Source organism: Pteropus medius, unplaced genomic scaffold, assembly GCF_902729225.1.
Source record: "Pteropus medius unplaced genomic scaffold, Ma_sr-lr_union100, whole genome shotgun sequence".
Lineage (NCBI taxonomy): Eukaryota > Metazoa > Chordata > Mammalia > Chiroptera > Pteropodidae > Pteropus > Pteropus medius.
The window spans coordinates 5,205,362-5,227,814 of NW_024342644.1; the positions used below are offsets into that span (position 1 = coordinate 5,205,362).

General features: G+C 38.5%; 1 protein-coding gene across 1 annotated transcript; it reads right to left on the reverse strand.

Annotated features, from left to right (window-relative positions):
* Positions 1-212: 212 nt before the first annotated feature.
* STMND1 (stathmin domain containing 1) lies at positions 213-19,610 on the reverse strand. The gene is made up of 5 exons (XM_039866491.1): positions 19,384-19,610; positions 11,241-11,421; positions 7,308-7,459; positions 1,577-1,708; positions 213-888 (listed from the first exon to the last, which is right to left on the reverse strand). The coding sequence occupies exons 1-5, from the start codon at positions 19,462-19,464 to the stop codon at positions 604-606; spliced, it is 831 nt and encodes a 276-aa protein (XP_039722425.1). The 5' UTR covers positions 19,465-19,610; the 3' UTR covers positions 213-603.
* Positions 19,611-22,453: the final 2,843 nt, after the last annotated feature.

Genomic DNA, 22,453 nt, shown 5'->3' on the forward strand with positions numbered 1-22,453 from the left:
AGGAAGTAAAGCACTGGCATTAGTGCCTCCTCTCAGCTTACTTCCTCCACTGGACCTCCTTCCAACCTTAGAGTCGCTTTACTTAGTTCCGAGTATTAGATATTGCTTCCTCAAGCTATATGGATGAAACTGTAATTCAACCAACTCTAAGATACTTTTTTACTTCTTCACAATACAAAGAGAATTAAAAAAAAAAAAACCATATAGCATATGGAGCATACAGATCATTAAAACAGCACAGATCCTTGCATTTTTGTCTTCAAAGACTCTCGGGGGGTAGACATAGCCAAGGGGCAGGAGCGAAAAGGAAGGGTTTCATTTGGCACAAACACAGTAATGTGAGCTGGGAGGTAGTCCTAAGTTAAAGGCATCTTTACAAAGTTTGAAGCCACAGTGAAGGAGGATGCCAACTTAATAATATCAAAGGTCATTAAGTCTACCCCCCATCCCCTATTTTTAGCACAGCCATTAACCTTTTAATTTACTCATCTAACCTCCTGCCAATGAGGTCAGGCCATCAAAGAAAAACATGAGACATACTAAGAATGTCACAACTACGGGGGAAATGGATTATTTGTCACGAAATTCACATAAAATGGCTTACTAGAATATGTCATCTGCTTGGTTGTAGAACATGTCTGACTCCACAACCCCAACCCCTTCATAACTATAGTTTCTATCACTTGAGGTCATGTCACTTTCACTCTTCCTCCTTTTCAAAGGCTTTCCTCCCTGCAGGTCAGATGGGTCACACACGGCAGAACTCACAGGGTTAAGTCCTTTGGCAAATGGCGCCTCAGCCCCAGTAGGCTCAGCTGAATCTAAATGATCAGCTGGGGGCAAAAGTCGGTCACTCCGTAGCTTTTTTCTTATTTCTTCTTCTTTAGTCTGAAAAGCAGTATCAAAGAATGAAAAAGAGCCCAAGTGATGTTCTCCAACTTTTCATTAATATCGCCTGTAATTAACATTATGGTTCCTAGTTCATTATTCAGTCATTTAACAAACATAAATTGAGGAATTACTGTTGAAGACAGGCACACTCCCTGCCCTCACGGAGCCTCTGTCTAGTCCTTTCGCTCTGAGAGGCCAAGCAGAGAGATGGAAATGAAGACTGTGAGAGCAAAGCCGCGAGGCTGGTTCCGGCAGGATGGCTGACAGAGGGTCAGGGGGACCATGTGTGCAAACGCCGCAGGAGCTGTTTGATGGTTTCCGTGGCCTCCTCTCCAGCTCCCATCCTCCACCCCGACACCTCCTCTCGCCCCTGACCCCAACTGAAGTTTTCTTTTTCATCTGAAGAAAACTCCATATTTTACTCAGTTCTGAGAACTGGATATTACTTCCTTAGGACATATGGATGAAACAGTAGTTCAACCAACATTAAGATATGGCTTCATTCCTTCTCTTCACTGCACACATCAAAAAAATTAAACATGCAGCATAAGAAGCATACAGATCATGAAGATAATTAATCCAATTCCGCGTTATTTGTCTTAATGCTGCTGATAGGAAAGGCCCCACGTGCGCTCATTTCGGCAGGAGCTCCGCCCCACCCCCACCCCGGTGCCCCCTCAGGCACCTTCCTGCGCTCCTCCACCGCCTGCATCTTCTCCTCTAAGTCCTTCATTGTGAAATCTTTTCCTTCCTTTTTGATCTTAAGTTTTTTCAGCCTGGCTGGTGGCTTTCTCAGTGGCTTCTCAGTCATATGCACCTGGAGGAAGACACTTCTTAAAATGGAGAAACAAACATATTCATAGGCAGAGGGGAAAGACACGAGGTAGAATAAACACAGTTTAAAATGTAAATCCTAAAACTCGAAACATTCCAGTGGCAGATTGGTTATGAAAAATTAAAATGATACATAAATAACTTAATACTCTGTTTAGCCACCTGGACCCCAATCCCACTCATCAGCATGAACCATTTGAAAGAGTTTGGTGTGTGTTCTCCCTGCACATATATTTATATACACACATATGTACAGTACATATGTAATGTTAAACCAAACATAAAAGGAATTATACCACATGCAGTACTCTGCAATTTTCTTTCTTCACTTACTTTAATATGAACATCTTTCTAGGTCAGTATACATAGATTTATTATGACTGGGAAAAGTCTTAATGAACTCCAAGTCTTCATTATAAAATGAACTGAAAATTGTCCTAGATAATTTCTCTAAAGACTTTTAAAGACAAAAGAGCTATTGATAATCATTGTAATATCTAAAAGACTGTCTCTTCCGACTACAATACTGTAGGCACTGAGAAAATAAATCAAACAGAGAGACAATTTAGCATAGCAGGAAAAGGCAAGAGATCTGGACTCAGACAGGCCTGGGTTTAAATCCTGACTCAGCCACATTGTGGCTTTGCATGACTTCTTAAATTCTGTAAGCCTTGCTTTCCTTATTTATAAAATAGGTTTAATAATATTTTTCATGGGATATTTTTTAAAAGGGGGGGAAGGGAGTAGATAGTGGACATTCAGTAAATGGTACTTTTTATTGAGTGAAAGCAGAAGCTGTTTAGATGAGAGCACACGGAATCACAACCAAGATAAAGCATTTGTCACTAAGGGGAGCAATGAGAGAATCACAGGGGCCAACAGGGAGGATGCCTGGGTTTTAACCCTGGATCTATCACAATGCTCACTGTGTGACCTGAGACAAAGCACCTTTTCTCTTTACACTCACTTTTCTCAAATGTAAATGTAATGAGGAGACTGATGATGGCTACGCTTCCTTCCAGCTTTAAGATATATGATTCTCGGAAAGCCGTTTAAAGAGAAAACATTTCTTTAAGTTTTGGCTCAGTTACAGCCTTGAGGCAGTTTTATATGGTAAGAAGTTGTTCACTACATAAAAACTATGGGGTGTTTGTCAAAGCAACCTCTCCTTCCCCCATCATCGTTATTATTTTTATGGTAATTGGCTCTAAGGCTTCCTACTAGCAAAAGCCATCTGCTGAAAACAGGGACATATTTGCTATGGTGGCTCAACTAGAGATACTGTGAAATCAGTATGAAGACAGTTTTTTAGGGAAGTTCACTTATAGAGGGCTAAAAGAAAATGAAATGGTAATCCAAGATCTTATAAAAGGAAGGCTCCATTAGGCTTTACATAGGAGTCTAAACCTTGACTAAAATGATTAATCAGTAGTTCAGAGAGAATTTAGAATTTCCAGTTTGAGTGACTCTTCCTGTGGCTTTATCCTAAAATGATGCCTATGAAATCATGTACTTCCTCCTCTTTGTGGAAGTTAATCTTACCTGTGCAGCCCACATCCTTTCTTGAGTCTGACACTTTAAGTAAAAGTGCTGAAAGACCCAAGGAAAGATAACTGTATTCTTTACCACTGCATTTTATGAAGTCAGGATTTATCAACTGTTCACACTTAAAAATGATAACAATGATCACATACTTAGAGGGGTGCTACCCATAGAAATTCTCAAAAAAAAAAAATCAACTTTAAACCTATGGAAGTTACTAGTTCAATTATTTTCTTTAAGAACACCATCAGAGGACTGCCACAACCAAAGGTGCTCTGATAAGATTTGGGTCTCGTGTGTAGCCAACCGTACTGTATATATTACTTCTTGCATCCATTGTGTACTCCTCAGAAATTTTGTAATTAACTGTTGACCTACAGATGAACCTATCTTGGTATGCTCCCTTACCAGAATCTTGTGCACAGAGTAGGCCAAAACTTCTCACAAGAGATCTGTCATTCCTGCTCTGTCACTGTTATACCTCCTGAGGAAGCTTAGTCTGAGCGTTAACTGGCCTTATTTGGTCTTTCCCAGTCGACTTCCTTCTCCTTAAAAGACTCCCCATGAGGTTCAACAAATAATATTAGAGACTCTGATGCAATGTGAACAAACTCCCTAACTGCACTAAGGGTTACCAAGTACAGAAGTCTCCAGAAAAGGAAATAAACTTTGACCAGAGACAGTAGGAATCGACAGAGAATTCAGAGTCTTGGATAGGGAGACCCAGGATACCCTAAGAGGCAGGGAGAAATACATTTGGGATAAAAGACACCTAAAGTGGATAATACATGTGTAGATAAATGAGAGCCAATCACTTCCCTCTAAAGAAATCTGTACCAATCCATACACATATTTACACGTGTACATAAAACCATTTCACATTTATAATACAGCCACTTAAGTCTCACTAGGATGTTTTGAAATATACTGATTCACTTAGTCTGAGTTTTAGCTCATAATGTATTTCTTACATATTATTACAATTCTCTTTGAGTGAACATAACGTCTATTCGTATGAGTATACCTGAAAGCAGGTTATCCTGAGGGCATTATAGAATTGCTGTAGTGCTTGCCAACAAGCAAATGATAAAAATTAAGAAAAAAGGTGAAACGGGGCCATGTGATGGACACAGATACTGCCATGGACTTCTGGCTCACAGAGGAATCCCCCGATTTAGAAGATGAATGAAGGGCCCTCACTTTTCAGCATCCTTTTTCATATTTTAATCTAACTGATAACTGAGTTAAAAATAACAACCTGGTTAAGAAGGTGACAGATCTAGGTCTAAAATTCCCTTATATTTAAGTATACTCTTGGTCTATATAAGAAGTCTTGTTTTTAAAGTATCCTCACATTCATTATCCTGTTATTTCCCTATAATATTTTATTTAAAAGTTTTTTTAAGCAACGAAGAAATAATGTTTATGTGTCTGATTGGATTTATCACATTATAGTTACTGCAGACATCAACGTCCTTTTTTGACCCTCCTTTCTGTTTCCCTTGGCTCTTTGGTTTATTTTTTAGTTTGTTTTTTATCCAATTTTATCATCTTCCCCCCCCCAAATTATTAAATATTATTTAAAAGTATTAGCTGTCTAATAATATTTCCATTTTTGATGTGGTTTGCCTTTCAGTTCTTCGATATTCATTTTCATCTTTTCACATTAGCCTCATAACTTTTCCCGAAATATGTGAGACACGTGGTGTCTGACGCACTTACGTTCTCGGCTACACCTGAATTGAAAGAGACTTTACCTGTGACACTGAGCACTTATGTCTCTCCTTCATTTCCATACATTTCCTGGGTATAATCTTAGTCTTACACCTAAAAATATGTCATATTTTCAGGAATACTTTAGAATTCTCTTTCAAAATGAGTGGGGGATTTCAATTTCAAAAGCTTTAACTTTTTGCAGCTTTACAATAGATTTGAGGCCTTAGTGTATTTGTTTGTTGAAACTTCAAGGGCAGTGGTTCTCAGCCTGGACTGCCCAAAGGAACCTTTTGGGAGCTTTCAAATGCGCTACAGCTGGGGCCTACCCCCAACCACTGGTCCTATTTGGGGCCTGGCCACCTGGAGTTTTGAAAGCTTTCTGGGTGATTCGATTGTGCAGCCAGGTTAAGGACTACTGCACTAGGCAGTAAAAGGCACAGTTGTACGTTATGCTGGCCTGTTGCAAGCCTGGCTTATGTTGGGACATCCTGGCTTAATTCCAAAGCAAAGACAAGAAAACAAAACAAAGCTAACAAAAACACAAAAGAGCTGTGTTACTCTTGCCTGTTTCTGCAATCCTGTCACATTTTGATCCTTTTGAGAACACCCCAGCTATGCTCCTGACAACCATTCCATGTCTACAGAATATGAAAACAACCTTCCTCTGGCTCATTTAATGATGTTATTCAAAGTCAAGCCCATAGTTTTCATTTTTTAAAATAGAGACATTTCTTTCACAATATAGCATATATTAATTAACCTTGTTGGTGCCCTCGCAAAGTCTGAGTCTGAACTCATTCATCTCTGGCATTTGAATCACTGGAAAAAGTTTTAATTCTATTCCCACTGGCATTAACATCAAGGTTCCTCAGCATTTTCCTTAAAAAAAAAAAAACATCATTTGGCCTCTCACTGTTACCCAATTTACCCTTCTCTGATTGCTCTCCTGTCTTTCTTTGACATATCTTCTTTTCTGACCATGAGACTCACTTACAGCGGCAAGGGGGTGGGGCGGGGGTGGGGTGGGGGTGGGCAGGGATCTCTCCTCCTTTCTTTTAGTACTTTTAAACAAGGTACTCCAAAATGGCTTGTATCAGGATATCACTACACAAATGTAAACTGTCATTATGTTGGCATTATCTCTTTCATTATATGGTCCGTTTTTTTTCCCCTTCCCTTTTTCCCCACGTCCTCTTATTATAGGCAGCCTGATAATATCATTCATAAGCTTTAGTAATCTCCTCTTTTTTCCCCAAATACTTTCTGCAGTGCTTATTTTCCTTCTTCAAAGAAAATACCACTTTAGCTTATATTTATGAGTTCTCAGCATTTCCTTAACAGGAAAGGAAATTACTTTTATTCAAACACTGAGTGCCTTGGTCTAGGTGGCAAACTTGATTTAAATAATGCATCTTTTTATTCCAAATTGACTGTTTTCCTTACAATACAGGGATCAGCAACCACTCGGGAGCCATTGATGTAATTTCTGGTCTCTGTTTCTACCATTTCTGTCTCTTTCTTTTCTTTCTCATTCATTTTTCCTCAGGCTTATTTTCTTTGTTATTTCTTCTTTTCATTTCTTTCTTCCACCTATGTTTTAGGATAACTGGAGCTGCCTGGGTGCATTGGCTTAAGAAAAAAACTAGACAGACAAGAAAACAAAACAAAATAACAACAAAAACAACAACAAAACCTGCTATCCTCTTTATAGGTTTACACAGAACTTATTAAAAAATTAAGACCTCAAGACTTTGGCCATAATCAGTTAAAATCAAGGTAAAAATATTGTTCACACTAAGGAAAAACAATGATAGATTAGTCAAAATGAATCAACAAAGAAAAATAAGAGTAAAACAATTTCTATTATTGTATTTTTTTCCTCATATTTAATCTTACAGTGTATATATACACATATAAGCATACCTATTTTAGCTTTGGCATTTAGGTCTATTTTCTTATTGGCTAAGTCAGAGTTCACTTTTATATTCACAATTCCTAGTACATAGGCAACGCTTAATAAAAAATGTTGAAAGAATAAAGGCATATATTGAATGGAGCTTATTGCATCTCACATTTAGTAAAACCCAAGATATGTTTTATTGGCTTCATTAATCATGAATGATTAGGGCAATTCCTGAATCCATACAGAAGGATGGTATGCAGAGTGGTGAGGGAATTTATGAGAGAAAAAAAATGGCTTAGATAAATGCTATAATCTGTACTGTGACTCTCAAAATGCATATGCTGAAAATAATAACTCAAGCTCCATCATAATCTATTGCTATTTTTAACTAAAAACTAATGTTAATTATAAAATTACTTGCCATGACATCATATGATTCTCCATTTCTAGATACTCTGCTGTGGCTTTGTATTATTCCTTGAACAATTAATTCTTCCAGGATGTCTGACGACTTTTGTCGCTCTCGATTTTCTAGGGGTTGAGGTTTATGGATTAATCCATTAGTAAGTAGGTCTTCCAGGGGAAAAGAGAAAAGAAAGCAAAATTTAAGCATGAAGATTTTATAAATCAAATGCTAAATGAATGCTTTATAAATCATGTTATTTAATTAAAATCTGACACTCAACACTCTTACTTGGATATTTGTTTCTATTATAAATCTTTGATTCCTTTCAAGTCCAAATTCTTAATGGTCTTACAGAAGATACATATCAACATAAATACTGTTTACTTAGTAGGCCCCACATTAACATAACAATAAGTTTTTCATGTGCTATTGTGTACTACTTTTTTGCTGTAACAACACTTGTACACTGGGGTGTGACTACATGGGTTCTCTGAACTAATTATGAAGCTAAACTACAACTAAGAATGTGATATTCTTTCAGTGACTCTTCTGAGTTGCAGTCGGTTTCTATGCTTTGTATACAAAGGATAAACAGTGTGATGTTGCCAAGAGACTTCTAGTCCTGCAATCTTGGGTTTACAATTACGCCATCTGCTAAATCGACGTAAGTAAAAGGATGCCTTGTTGAAAAGAGCATTTGAACTAAATAGGAATTGGAGTCAAGTGATATCAGCTAAATTTTTATTAGTGATTCTAAAAATGGCACTGAAATAGTTTATAGGAGAGGCTTTATAAATTGTACTGAGAGAGAACCCTTCCATTACAAATCATCTAATTATATAAATAAACAAGCCAGTATCTGTTTTTATACCTTCACATTATAAAATAAAGGTGCGATGAGGAATCTTCAAAAATGAGTTGTCTTCTATTCTGCAATCATCGGGAAGTCTGGATAGTAACCAAGTCCATTCCATCTAGTGGATGGAGTCTTTTAATGAAAATTTCTAACCTGGCACTATATTAAGTATTTTATATATTTTATAACATTTAAACCAAATGTAAACTTTGTAAGAAAGGTATTATTATCCCTATTTTATAAAAACAAACTGATATAAAAGAGGCTAATTAACTTGCTCAAGGTGACAGGGGTAGTAAGTAAATTGACTAGGATTTAAATCCACGTCTTTCTGACTTCCACATCCATGTTCTTTACCGCCTCACTGTACTCTTCCCAAATTGTCACATAAATGGCTTCCACTGGTCACAGTTCATTTCTCTTTGAAGATTTTTCTAAAAAGAATGTCATTGTAAACATCTGTCACTAATATAATAAAATTATTTTAGCCAATTCGATAGATTTCTTTTCTGAGTCCATTTAAGTATCTGGCTTGACGTTTACCATAGCTAACCAGCCTACAGAGAAATCGCTGGGCTATGTCAGTCGTTTCAACTAATTTTCATGATTTCTTGGGACATGGAAGAATATCAGGGAAATGTTTAAAAATAGCATTGTGCTTCTTTCTGAGTACCAAAGTAATACATTATAAACTTGGAAAATATAGAAAAGAATAAAAAAGAAAATAAAAATACCCATTCTCTTGCCAGAGACCACCATTGTTAATGTTAATATATACAATTTTAATTTTAGAAACTTGTCATCACACTAAACATACAGTTTTGTTTCCTATGAAACATTTACATTAGCATTTTCTTGTGCCATTAGAAATTCTTCATAAGCGTAAGTACGAAAAATGAAGTCATAAAAGAAAACGTGAGTGGATTAGTCTTTAGCCTTGGTGTAGGGAAAGGCTTTCTAACTGACTCAGAATCCAGATATAATAAGGGAAAAGATAGATAAATTTTAGTACATTAAAATATTTTGCGAAGCCAAAAAGACCCATAGTAAATGTCAAATATAGATATCACGTACCTACTGCTCTGATGTACTAAGCAGGATACAATATAATTTTTGGTATTCTTGCTAAAAATGCATAACCTGGACCTAGTCATGATGAACTATCAGACAAACCCAGACTAAGGAGCATTCTATAAAACAGATGACCTATATTTTCAAATATATCAAGGTTATAAAATACAAAGAAAAGTTGAGGGATTGTTCCAGATTAGAGAATAAAACCACATGACAACTAATTTAAACATGTGATACTAGAGTAGCTCTTGAACCGGAAGTTTATTTATAAAGGACATTTGTGAGACAATTGACAAAATCTAAATATGGTCCGTAGGCAAGCTAATAATACTTCATTAATGGTATTTTCCTGATTCAGATCCTTGTATTGGGATTTTGCAAAGAATGCCTTTGTTTTAAGGAAATACATATCAGTGTATTTAGGAGTAAAGTATCATTATATCTGTAACTTACTCTCAGAAAAAAAGACACCTGTTTATGAGAAGAGGAGGAGGAGACGGAGGGGTGAAGGGAGGGGCGGGGCAATGAAAATACAAATGTGGTACGATGTTAACAATTGGGGAATCTTGGTGAAAAAATAGAGCCATTTCTTGTTTTTTTGTTTTGTTTTGTTTTTGCCAATTTTCTTCAATCTGAAGTTATTCAAAATAAATTTTTTTTTCCCCAAAGGAAATATCTAGGAAATGTTAGTGTAAAACTTGAAATTTTTAACAAATATGCTCTGTAGATGTGAAGAGCAGGGATGCAACAAGGACACAGAGGGGAAAGTAGGCAGAGAAAAAAATATAAAGCATAGGACACTAGTTCTTATTCATTCTGTGGTGAGATCTTTCTTGAAAACTAATTTACACTACATTTTTGAACATCTGCTTTGGTAATTCATTCCCTCCCCAAGCTGGTCTCTCTTAGCATTGTCCTGCTTACCTGTGGCCCTCCCCATACTGCTTTCAACATTGTAAGGCTGACAGGGCTGACTGTCTAAGGGCACAACAAGTCCCTGTCCACTCCACGATCTGTAGTCTGTTAACACAACAGATATTGAGCATTTGTGTTGCAGTCTAGGAGGGATTCCCATCAATAAAACTACCAGAGTAAACAATATATGTACTGGTCCAACACAGAGAGGGAGGGAGGGGCCGCATCTGCACTGTAACTCCTGCCTCCTACCTCATGCTCAGAGGTCATGTCTCACCAAATCAGAAGCATCAGACGAGGGCTAATATGAAATCTGTGATAACCTGAGTGTGCATGAAAGTCCAAGAAAAAAAATCTCACTTATAACCTACCTATTTTCTAATTCTAACTTGAATCTAGGGAAGAATCTATAGAAGAAGAATGAAATGAAAGCCTTCCCCCTAAATAAAACAGAGTGCTTTTCCTTAAGGTCTACTAAGTTCAATTTGTTTCAAAAGCTGATAAAATAAAAATAAAAGTTGTTATATCAACACTATGGGGTAACCCCAGTAAAGTGAAAACACACCATAAGAAAAATATTTAGAAACAAATAGGTTCAAGGGCATACAAGGTCATAATTACTTCTTTCATGTTCTTGAAAGATTCTTTCATTGTATATTTGCTGATATTTTGGATGGGGAGAGACAGGGGAAAAAGTTTGATGCAAGTTTTATGTATTCTTTCAAATGTAGAAATTTCCCTCAGAAAAATGTTAACATAATGGGAGTTTAAAAGAATTTAACCAAAGCTTCTGCAACTCCTATTTCCGAGGCTTACTCCCAATCATCAATAAGTCTCTTACTTAAGGAAAAAAAAAAAAAAGATGGTTCAATTACTTCATTGACAAGAAGATTAATAGTTAGCATTATTTACTCCCTTAATAGAGGCCTAAGGCTAAATTCTAATGTCTTAGAGATAGGGACCATTTAGACTACATTTGGCCATTTGGCCATTTAGACTACACCCTGGCCCACAAATCTGTGATTAAAGAGTCACCAAACACACATGAAATATATTTAGAGAAACAGTATTTTATGGAAAGCAACATGAGTGGGGGCTTTTACCTGAATTAATTCTCCCGTTTCTTCCATTAGGAGATGGGGAACTTTCTGGAATGGTTCCGGGTAAGCTTTCCAACAGCACCTGTTTATCCAGGCCTTTGGGGCTGCCCGCAGTGTCCTTGAGCAGTGCAGCTCCAATCTGGGGGCTACAGTTCTCCTCAGAATAAGTCACACCAACATCAGCCTGTGAGAAGTGAATGGCTTTGTGAGAGTTCAGATTTCTTAGGAAACGGTTTCTTAGAAAATGTAAACCATGTCACAAGATCTTCTTTGTGAATATTTAGCCAACTAGTATCTGTGGGAAGCTGAATAGTACCTAGCAACCTGTAGATGTCACCTTATATGACAAAAGGGACTTTGCAGATGTGATTAAATTAAAGCCCTTGAGATGGCAAGATTATCCTGGATTGTCCAGGTGGGCCCTAAATGTAAACATGAGTGTCTTTATAAAACGAAGGAAGAGGGAGATTTGACTGCAAAGGAGGAGAAAGAAGGTGATGCAATGATGGAAGCAGAGACACATTTGAAGATGCTACAGTCCTGGCAGTGAAGATGATGCAAGGTCCACCAGCCAAGGAATGTAAGGAATGCAGCTCTAGAAGCGGAAACGGCAAGGAAGAGGATTCTCTCTTCAGAGGCTCTGAAAGGAACCAGCCCTGCTAACATTTGGACTTGAGCCCAGTGGAACTGATTTTATACTTCTGACCTCCAGAACTATAAGAGAATAAAATGATGTTATTTTAAGCCACTAAATTTATGTTAATTTATCATAACAGCAATAGAAAACCGACATACAGTTAACCCTTGAACTGCATGGAGCCACTTACACACGAATTTTTCAATAAGTACAGTTAGCTCTCTGTATCCATAGATTTCACATTTGTGGATTCGATCAACCACAGATTGAAACAGTATTTTCGATCTGCAGTTGGGAATCTCCAGATTTAGAGGGCCGACTATATGCATTGTTCTGCACCATTTCGTATAAGGGACTTGAGCATCCTCAGGTTTTAGTATCTGCTGTGCAGTGTGTGTGTGTGGCGGTGGGGTGGGGGCAGGTCCTGGAACCAATCTCCCATGGAAACTAAGGGATGACTGTAACTAAGTTTTTGGGGAGTCAAAATTAAACAGATTTTCGACTGCAGGGGCATTGGATCCCTTAACCCCTTATGTTTTCAAGTGTCAACTGTAATATCTAATATGAATGATCAGGTACAAGCTATTATGCTGAGCATTCGGGAGGATACCAAAATGAACAAATTTATAATCATCAAATGTGAAAAGTAAAAATGCTGCTGTTTAAAAAAGTTTTTTTTTAGATGAAATTATCTTCATTGTTTTTGCTGATTAAAAAAGTAATCAGCTTCATAATAATAAATAATTTAATGGTGGAGAGTGGTCATTTATTTGATGATTGCATTCCAGTACTCTATACCACAATTTATTTAACCAAATACTGGAGGATATCTTGGTTATTTCCAACTTGTCAATATAATAAACAGTGCCGGCATAATATCTGTGTATATACATCAGTCTGAATTCACCCAATCATCCCATGAGGATAAATTTCTAGATGAGGACATGCTGGACTAAAGGATATGTACATTTTCTATTAATTTGTATTTCCAGAGGGCCCTCCATCAATCCTGCACTGACTTGCAGTCCTATTTCTCCTTTTAAGGATGTCTGTTTCTTCATACCAAAGTTCTGCTGCTTGTAAATAGATCAAAACAGTGTAAAAAAGGGCCTGTCTGTGATTTAGTAACCACTAACTCCAAAATGCTGGTCAGTGTTAAATATTTCATAGTTCTACAACAAAAGAAGAAAAATGGGAAAAACGTAATTAGTTTTTCATGAAGCTAAATTAATTAGATTTAAAGAACTAGCATTTATTTTGAGAGGAAATATATTTCAAACACTAATATGTTCAGAAAAACTTTTCTCATACCTCCTGTAACTACCATGCCCCTCTTCCCCAGTGCTGGCCTTTCGTTCATTGCTTGGTTTACAACTGTCCCACTACTCATTCATTGGAAGCTTCTAGTAGATGTTATGAGCCAACCTCTTCTCTATTTAAGATAACACAAACCAAAGGAAGTCTCTTTAGTGTCCCAGAAGAAATAAGAACATAAGCATCTTCTACCAAATATTGTAGTCTAGCTATTCTTCTTATGTCTATTGAGTTTACATTTTTGGCCCAATGAGTGTTCTTTTTCTCCCCCGAGAAGGGCCTCAGGACTCTGCCTTCCAACTCCTGCCCTTTGCCAAACAGCCCTGTTACACTGATACAAATTTGTATCTTGTTGAGTGTAGTGAAAGGTGTTAAAAAGATGTTTGAATTGGGTCTTGATGAATGAGTTTCCAGGGAGCAAGGAGGAAAGGTCATTCTAGACAGAGGAGAAAGCATACACAAATGAAACAATATTGTGTCTCTATGAACTTGAATTATTCCAGTGTAGCAGAAACAGATTGAGATAGAAAGTGGTAGGTGTTGAGGTGGGGACAAGAAAAGGAGTTTGATTTTATTTTGAATGCAACAGTAGTCCTTCATAGGACTTTCAAATGACGTATTACTGAATTGTACACTTGAAACCTATATAATTTTATTAACCAATGTCACTCCTACAAATTTAACGAAAAAGAAGTTTTCTGTCTATTTAATTTCACTTATGGCATTAAGCAGTTTCAAAAATACAGAGATTTAATTTAATTAAAAAATACATGGAAGTAAAATGAAATGATAGAGTGTGTTTCTTAGAAAGATCACTCTTGAGCTAATGCAATGGCAGGAATTGAAGGAAATAAGGAAGCACAGAACAGGGCAGCCAGTTATGACTATTATTGTCCAGGTGAGATTTCTTGAAGCACTTCAACCTTTGAAGTCTCTCAGAAGCTAAGTAGAAATCACAATAGCTAAATTACGGTGGCTCCCATCACTCTCAGGTTGTTACAGTTGAGCGAGAGATTCTCCCATGTCCACCGGGAGACTCACATAGCACCTCACCGCCATGTTTACATAACATGATCACTTTAGCTAAACCAACATCAGTTTATTGTGTTGAGGATTAATTAGTTCTGTGGCTCAGGACTACATGGGAAAATAGAAAAAAACCCCAAACGACTGAATAAACAAAGTAAGGAAACAAAAACTCGACCGATCTGAAATATGATTCAGCACAAGACAAAGCCTGAGAGCAACTATGTGCTTTTTTCTTTCTCCATCTGTCTTTCTTCATAACACAGTTACTGCCTCTCAGTTTTACAGATAACATATTATACGTTATTATATTATTATACAACAATAATCATTATGTTAGACAGGGTCTTCTTTTTCTTTGTTACATGTAACACATATATGTTTGTTTTGTTTTTGTTGTTACATATAACAAAGGAAAAGAAGAACCTATCTGACACTTATCTTTCAGAGGCTCAGAGTTCATATTGAATTTAAAGATCGTTCTGGGCATTCTTTACACTCTTTCCAAATAAACTATCAAAAACAAATATCTGCAGTGATAGATATTTTCACAAGTTCATTTTGTTTTGCAGATCTAACTTTTTTTGAACCCAGTGAAGCACTAATATTGCTGATTTAATAACAAAAACAATAAACAAAACACCCATATCGGAGCTAAGAGCAAATTTGGATATTTTCGATCCAAAAGGTATCTTTTCAGTCAACTGAAAGTCTGAATAGATTTAAATGCCACAACCCTGAATGACCTCCCAGTTGTTTTATCAGAGTGACTAATCCAGGTCCTTAGCAAGGAGCCTTATCCATTTTTGCTTATTTAGATACAATCTGCCTTAATGCTCTGTTAGTGACCAAAACTTAAATTAGAGCAAATGAAACATAATCTTGCAGCATGAAATAACACATACCAGCCTTCAGTTTCCAGAATAGAAATTTAAGGTTTTTTTCCTCTTTTGAAAACTAAGGATGTCTTTTAAATATCTTATCTATGTGCAACACATTCTGGAAATTTTAATCCAATTTTATAATCTAGACTTCGGCACAGACGTAGTCAAAGACCAGAGATACAAATTAATTAGATCTATGGCTCTTGGGGATATGTCAAAACAGTTTTCTTGTTCTGTCTGTGCATGTAGAGTTTATCTTTTCACACCAGTAAGAAGTGTATCTGTAATTGTACTGGGAGAGGGGGAGAGGAAATGGGTAGAAGGTTTAATTTTTTTCCTTGAGATGAAGTTGTAGCAGAAGCTAATGTAGAACATGTTTCTACATTTTGCATCAATTTTAATTTATACTTCATTGTCTTGGTGATAAAATTTTATCAATTTTAGACAAAATTAAAAAGCCATTATTTTCAAGCTAACAGCTAGCTATACATAGGCATCATCAGCATTCCAAAAAAGGTATTGATTTTAACTATGGACAGAATTTTGTTTGGTTTGGTCTGGAAGCATTATATGTGTTCTAAAGCTTTTGGAAAACAAATTTTCCAAACATCTTGGGAGAAGTCATTTGTTAAGACTCCCTGGAGCTTAAACCTTCTTAATTCAAATTATTGGCAGATACATTTTATAAATACATTTGTCTCCAGACATATAGGAAAAAATTGTTCTTCAAAATTTAATCTTTTTTTCTAGTTTACTTTTAATGAATGAAATAATAAATAGCAACTCTTCAAAAAAAAGTCAGAAATAGGTTCTAAAAAATCAAACTTTAAGAAGCATTTATTCTCTTTAACTGACAATAAACAAGAATTTTCTTGTCAAATATTAGGGGAATACTGTGAAGGATCTTTGGAGATCACCTATTCCAATATAGCCTGTCCCATTTTATAACAAGCAAGAAACTTTGAGTTAATCATACAGAAGATTTCCCCCAATGAAGAAAAGTTTCCCACTGTTCCTTAGCATTATTTTATTGCAGTGACTTCTTGCCACTTTAGACTAAGGTAAAGTGAAGAGAAAGTCTGCAGGCGGGTCTCCAGAAGTTTGACTGAGAATATTTTAAAGTTGTGCCACCAAGAAACATGAATATTTCTTGCAAGCAAACATGTTCATCTAATTTTGAAGACACTGCTGAACTACTGAACTCTCCGCCTGATGAATTTATGAAGGTAGCGAAAGCAGTATTGCTCTGATAGCTAGAGAGTGTTTAATTAGTAATCATACCTTTCCCAGATCAGATTTTCAAAGTCAAGTGTTTGGGGTGGGAAAAGAGGTATATGCGTGAGTCGACTCTGAGTCTATTTTCAGGTTATTTTAATATTGAATTTTCTCCTTGCTGATCGTCATTAGTCTAGTCACACTATGAGGAGATAGGCAGACACTAAGGAATGGGGAGAACTGAGAGGGATATGCAGTCACTCAAGAAATATTCATTAGTGCCTGGTCTGCATCAGGCACTGTAATAAGCACTAGGGGTACAAAGATAAAAATAGTCCTGTCCTCAAGAAGATCATAATAGTTTGGATTGAGAGGCAAACATGGGAACAAATAAATACAATAAAATGTTTTGAAATGCGATAGGAGAAAGCATAAGGTCAACTCTGCCAGCATGGTGGCAGGGAAGAGGAGAAGAATGGTCTTGAGTTGACTTCAAAAACAGGTACATATTTGCATGCAGCCCAAGAAAAGGGAGAAGGGAAAGTCTGTAAGGAGAGAAAACAGTGATGCAAGGCATGGAGACAAAAATAGAAGGGGTTTGGGGAACAACGAGTAGTAAGGTGTGACTAGAATATGAATGGGGGGAGCGATGAAACTAGAGAATTTGACAGGAGTCAACTTGAGGATGGCTTAGGAAAACATGATAAGAATTTAGGATTTGATCTTACATAGATAATTGTAATAATAATAATAGTAATAACTAATATTAAGCACTTATTCTGTGTCAGGCATTGGTATGAGTTTACATGAATTGAGTTTATTTAATCCTCATAACAACTCTATCAAATTGCTATTATTAATCACCCCCATTTTAGAGATAAGGAAACTAAGGCACAGGGAGGTTAAATAACTTGACCAAAACCACCCAAATCACCAGTAGTGAGTCTAGAAGTCCAACCAAGGTATTCAATTTCTTAATCACTGGTTGGTGTGCTGACTTAATGGGCTGGTAACTTTTTCAGCAGAGGTTGATATAATCCAATTTTATTTTAGAATGATCACTCTGGAGGTCATGTGAAAAGTTGGAGATGGAGGACAGGTGGGAGTGGGTCGTGAAGGAAGGATCCAGGGAGACCAGTTTGGAGCCCATGCAAAAGGCAAGGACTATCTCACCCCCGAAATTCAGGAAGAAACCCAGAAACCCTCTTAGGCCTTGGAGAGGCTTGGCCCAGAGGAACCTGGTATATTTGACACCTGTAGAGCTTGCTTTTTTAGCATTCTCTCTGGCTCTACACAACAAAATTATTTTGGTAGTAACCATGGAACAAATGACAATGGCCAGAAAAGAAACAAAAATAGTAAAAATTTCTTCTATAGAAGTCTTATACATAATCACACCAGTAAAATTTTTTAAAAATAAAGCTTTTTGTACAAAAAAGGGAAGGCACAATGGAGTAAAAAGTGTTCCCTTATGTAAGAATATAGTCCAAAGCCATAATGAGTAAAGATGACCAAATTGTTGCCAAGAAGCCCATGAGTCTAAGAGGGAGAAGAAGCTTTAAACAAACATTTACCATGTGATAAGGGAGCATCACAGAGGTGGTGTTTGGGCTCAGTACCAAAGGATAGATAGGAATTCATCAGGCAAACTGGGAATGGGGCCAGGGAAGGGCACTCCTGGAAGAAGGAATGGCGGGAAAGACATGCAGTGCCATGATGCCTGGAGGAAGCAAGCACTACAGGTTCTTGGTATGGCAGATCTGAGGGTTCATGAGTGAAAGGAACTGGACAGGAGAGGATGACATTAGAAAGACTAGTGGAAGCAAAAATCAACAGTTTTGCACATCCCAGGGAATTTTTTCTTAGGAAGATAGGTAGCAGTGTGGGAGGTAAGACTAGTTGGGGTGGTGACGGAAGAGGCAGAAAGACTCAGGAAAAGGTAATAAATAGGGCCCTAAATGCAGACAGTGGCAGTTGGGATGTAAAGCAAATGTTTTCTGTCCGCCTCTCCCAGGGCAGCAGGTACTAAGCCTGGATCTCAGCCTCTCCTAGACCCTGGTTTGTTTTTTTGACTCCAAGAGCCCAGCAGATGTGCCTCACACAGAGTAGGTGCTGTAATTGGCACTGAATAGTGTCTTGCTCACTGCCTGCTAAGATAAAGTGTGTGCTCTTTAGACTGTAGTTCCAAAAATGCTCTTTAGTGAGAGTGACCATAAATCCTGGTTTGCTGCGACAGTGTGGGCTTAAATCAGGCTGTCTGGGCAAATTTATTAATAGTGTTCTCTTCCTCTCTTAAAAGTATCCTGCTTTTGATGATAAATTACATGGTAATATTATCTTTGGGTAACAATTCCTGAAGAAACCCTTGTGGGTTCCTGTTCTGCTTGTGAAATCTTAATGATAATGAGGATGGGAAGAAATCATGGACCTCATTTTTTTCTGGACCAACCATTCCTCCATGCCCTGCCCTGGGAAAAATTCTCCTTTGTGCCTCCAGAAGAATTAAGGGGGATTCAACCTTGAGGGAGAGTGGAAAGAGTATTGGAATGAGACTCTTCAAGATTAGGTTCTGTCTCCAGCTCTGCCCTCAACCAAGCTGTGCAGACTCAGGCAAGTCCTTTTTCACCTCTCTGGGCCTCAGGGTCTTCATGTGGGAAGTGAGAGGACTCAGCCAGATGGCTTCTAAGATCTCTTCCAGCACTAAGTAATTCCCAAAGGGCCCACTTTCCGGAAGCCAATAATATATGGCAGCTCCCAGGTACTCTCACCAGACCTTAAGAATCATTGCCAATCCCAGCTCTGTGCAGATCACAGAACTCATCCAGTTATTCCTGCCTCTGCCCTGGGGCGTGACCACCTTCGCTAGCTCCTAAAACACAAAAGACTCTCAAAGCTAGTTCTATAGCAGCAGGAGTCCCAGTTGGATAAGACAGCAGTTAAACACTGGCTGAATAAAGCGGCTCCCAACACGCCCACTCCACTGCCGTGAGTCCCATCAGACCCTGCTCCAGCCAACTCCAGCCTCCCCCCAGCGTGGCAACAGTCTTTATGCCCTTTTTGTTTGTTTTACCTTGAATCCCTCTTCCCAGCCCTTCCTGGGCGCGGGGACGCATCTCTGCTCCTCGGCAGGCTGGGAAGGTCCGCAGCCCATGCTGCGCTCTGGGCGCTCCTCCTCCGGCCCCGCTCTGCCGCGCGCCCCCGCGGGCTCCCTGAAGCGCCCCTGAGCCCCAGCGCCCCGCGCCCTGCACTCCGTGATCCCTGCGCCCCAGCGCCTCCGCGTCTCCCACCTCCCGCACTTAAAGGCTCCAACGGTAGGCGCTCAACATCTGCACCTGGGCAGTTGCCGGGAACTGTTGCCACAATAAACCGAATCACGCGAACCTGGGAACCCAGAGGCTATGGGACTTTCGTAACTGAAACTTGGTAGACCGTCTAAATCACAACTGGGATGCAAATTGCAGACCTCTCCAGAGCAAAGTGAGAGGAGGGCCTGCTGCTGGCCGAGTTCGTTTTTAAAGTACCGTTTTCGTAAGCATCTTTTGGGGACCTCTGCTTCGCCCCCCCCCCACTTTCTAAAGGACACACCTCCACCCCCAACCCCGGTGCCTGGGCTGCACACTCGAATTGTTGGTTTTTGTGCTTCAGACTCCGTGGAGACTGTGAAGGCGATTGTGAGGAAGGCGACGCAGGAGTCCAGTCGGCGGAAGCAGCTCTTGAGGACGGGTGGCCAGACGGCGGTGTCAAAGGGCGGCCTCGGGAGGGGACGGTCACACAAACAGAAATCCAGACACTTAGAATCATAAACAGCTCAGCAGCTGCAAAACGGGTCGTGAAAATCATTTTTTTATGGAAGATGCGTTTTATGAGCTATTAGGAAAGGACATGGATACGCATATTTCTCTCAGAGAATTAAATTAAAACGGTGTAATCCTTCATAAGAGGCAGACCAGGCGGACTGCTCAAATGAGCATCAAGTTGTTCTTTTCTGGATTTTTTTTCTTTTTCTATTTTCAATCAATTTTTATTTTTGAGAATTAAAAAAAAAAAAGGATCTGAAAAGGATTTTAGAGATCATCGACCAACCCCTTATTTTACAGACTGCAAATTTAGGCTCAGAGAGATTGAGCGACTTGGATGGATACAGGGGGTGGGAAAGGCGAACTAGTTAAAGAGGGATCTGAGATGAGGGACCTGGTGGCCTGACTCAGTCCCTCCACATAGCCACACACCAGGAAAACAGTAGTAAGAATTCTTGGAAACGTAAAACCGTTGGATTCTTCTAAGGAAATTAATGGTTGGCTCTGTTATAAGAAGCTGATTATTTACTTTATAGCATTTATACTCATTTCACTCTCCGTCCTTACTGCTTGGATGATGTTGCCTGTCAATTTTCCTTTTACTAAAAGTGAAGAATAAGAAAGACAAGAGGAAACTCAAGTCAAAGCATTATAATTATTGAGCAACACACATTAAAAGTTTGTGAATAAATAGCCAAAACAAGGCTGAGTGGTATTTGGAGAACACCTCTGAAAGTATTGACTCATGGTGCAATAAGTTGCATGCAGTTTTCCATCTGGAAACTGGAAAATTCTCAACTAGAATACTCCAACACAGAGGACACCTATAAAATGTTCTTGAGAAAGTTTAATTAAAGTCTGTAGAATGAATGAGTGAAATTCTGCAGATAACTTTTTTACCCATTTTAAGGCAATCTGCAATCGGAAGTTTGCTCGGACATTCATGTGAATGAATGGGGTGATACCCAAATATGTTGTGCAGATATCTTTCGAAGCATCCTATGACCACAGTCCAAAGTCATGAAAATGCCTTTTTCTAAGAATGGGTTAGCCTGCTCATACTGTCTTATGAAAGTGGATTGTCAGGAATATTTGGACCTGCTTGTTAAACACAGCCATTATTAAAATTTAGATTATATAAACTTACAATTTAACTAGTTCTATTAAAAACAAAGGTAACGAATACAACCTATCAGTTCCTAATTATTTTATTATAACATACTATTATTGTATTTTTGAGTTTATTTACATCTGTTGTATCTGTATGATGGAGCTGTCATGTAATGATGCACTACTGGGTATCTCTTCCCAAGTCCATGTTCCGTGACATCACATTGGTAGTCTGAAATCAAACAAGGTGGGAATATATGCACCATGAAAGTCAATGAATGCTACAAATCAAGGCTTTCTCCCCCCACTCCCCAAGCTGGTTATTAAACATCCACCATCACATCACTGCATTTTCCCTTATATTCCAGAATGCCAAAAGAATAGTTCTACTGTTTACCCTTCTCTGCACTCCTTTGTCTGCAGTGAAGTGGCCCCTGGCCACCCCTACCTCTCACCATGGAATGACAGTGTGTCATTTCCATGTCTCCCTCCACACTGGAGCTGGGACATTGCACCGAGGCTCTGTGCTCTGGTTCCTTAACTAGAGAGCTCTGGTCTTGCATAACCTGTTTCCACCTTGAGGACCGCTAGGGGGAAAAACCCTTGGATTCTCAACAAAACAGGGCCACCACTTGCTCATTTTAAAGTTTGACTACTATCCTTGATTTTTCTCTTCGGTTTTGAATAATCTCGAGAAGCTTAATTCTCTGCTTCCCTCCAGTACGTTTATTCAAGTCTGAGGGGTGTCTTGAGCTTTTTTCCTCTGGAGCGATAAGGATATTGTGAAGAAAGGTGACTCTCAAACTTTTATGTGCATACTCTTGGTGGAGTTCTTGTTAAAATTCAGATTCTGATTCAATAGGTTTGAGGCAGGGCCCCAAATACCACATTTCCAAGAAGCTCCCATCTCTGTTGGTGGAGGATCACACTTGGAGTAGAAAGGGCATAGAACATATGTGAATATTAAATCATTACTTGAAAAAGCAGGAAGGAAAAAGGAAATGTGGAAGGAAGGAGAAAGAAGTGAGGAAGAAGATGCTGGGGAAGAATTAAAATAAAGTCTATTAGACAACCAAGTATAGAGGAAAAGAAACTGACTTCATGTTACCAGGTATTCCCAGTCTAGGAAGCACCTTGATGTGTAAAATTACAATTGGGAGCCTTGTTTCCTGTCCCTCTACCCTGGTGGAGAAGGGATCTTTGTGAGTTAGTGGGTCAGGGTGAAGAAGAAAA

Bases quoted from the DNA above. Each gene is read 5' to 3' on its own strand.
- STMND1 (XM_039866491.1), bottom strand. From the start codon at position 19,464: ATGGGCTGCGGACCTTCCCAGCCTGCCGAGGAGCAGAGATGCGTCCCC. The intron at 1,709-7,307 runs GCAAGTAATTTT...GTCTTCCTCCAG, and splicing joins GAGAATCATATGATGTCATG to GTGCATATGACTGAGAAGCC. The intron at 889-1,576 runs GTGCCTGAGGGG...ACTGCTTTTCAG, and splicing joins CGGTGGAGGAGCGCAGGAAG to ACTAAAGAAGAAGAAATAAG.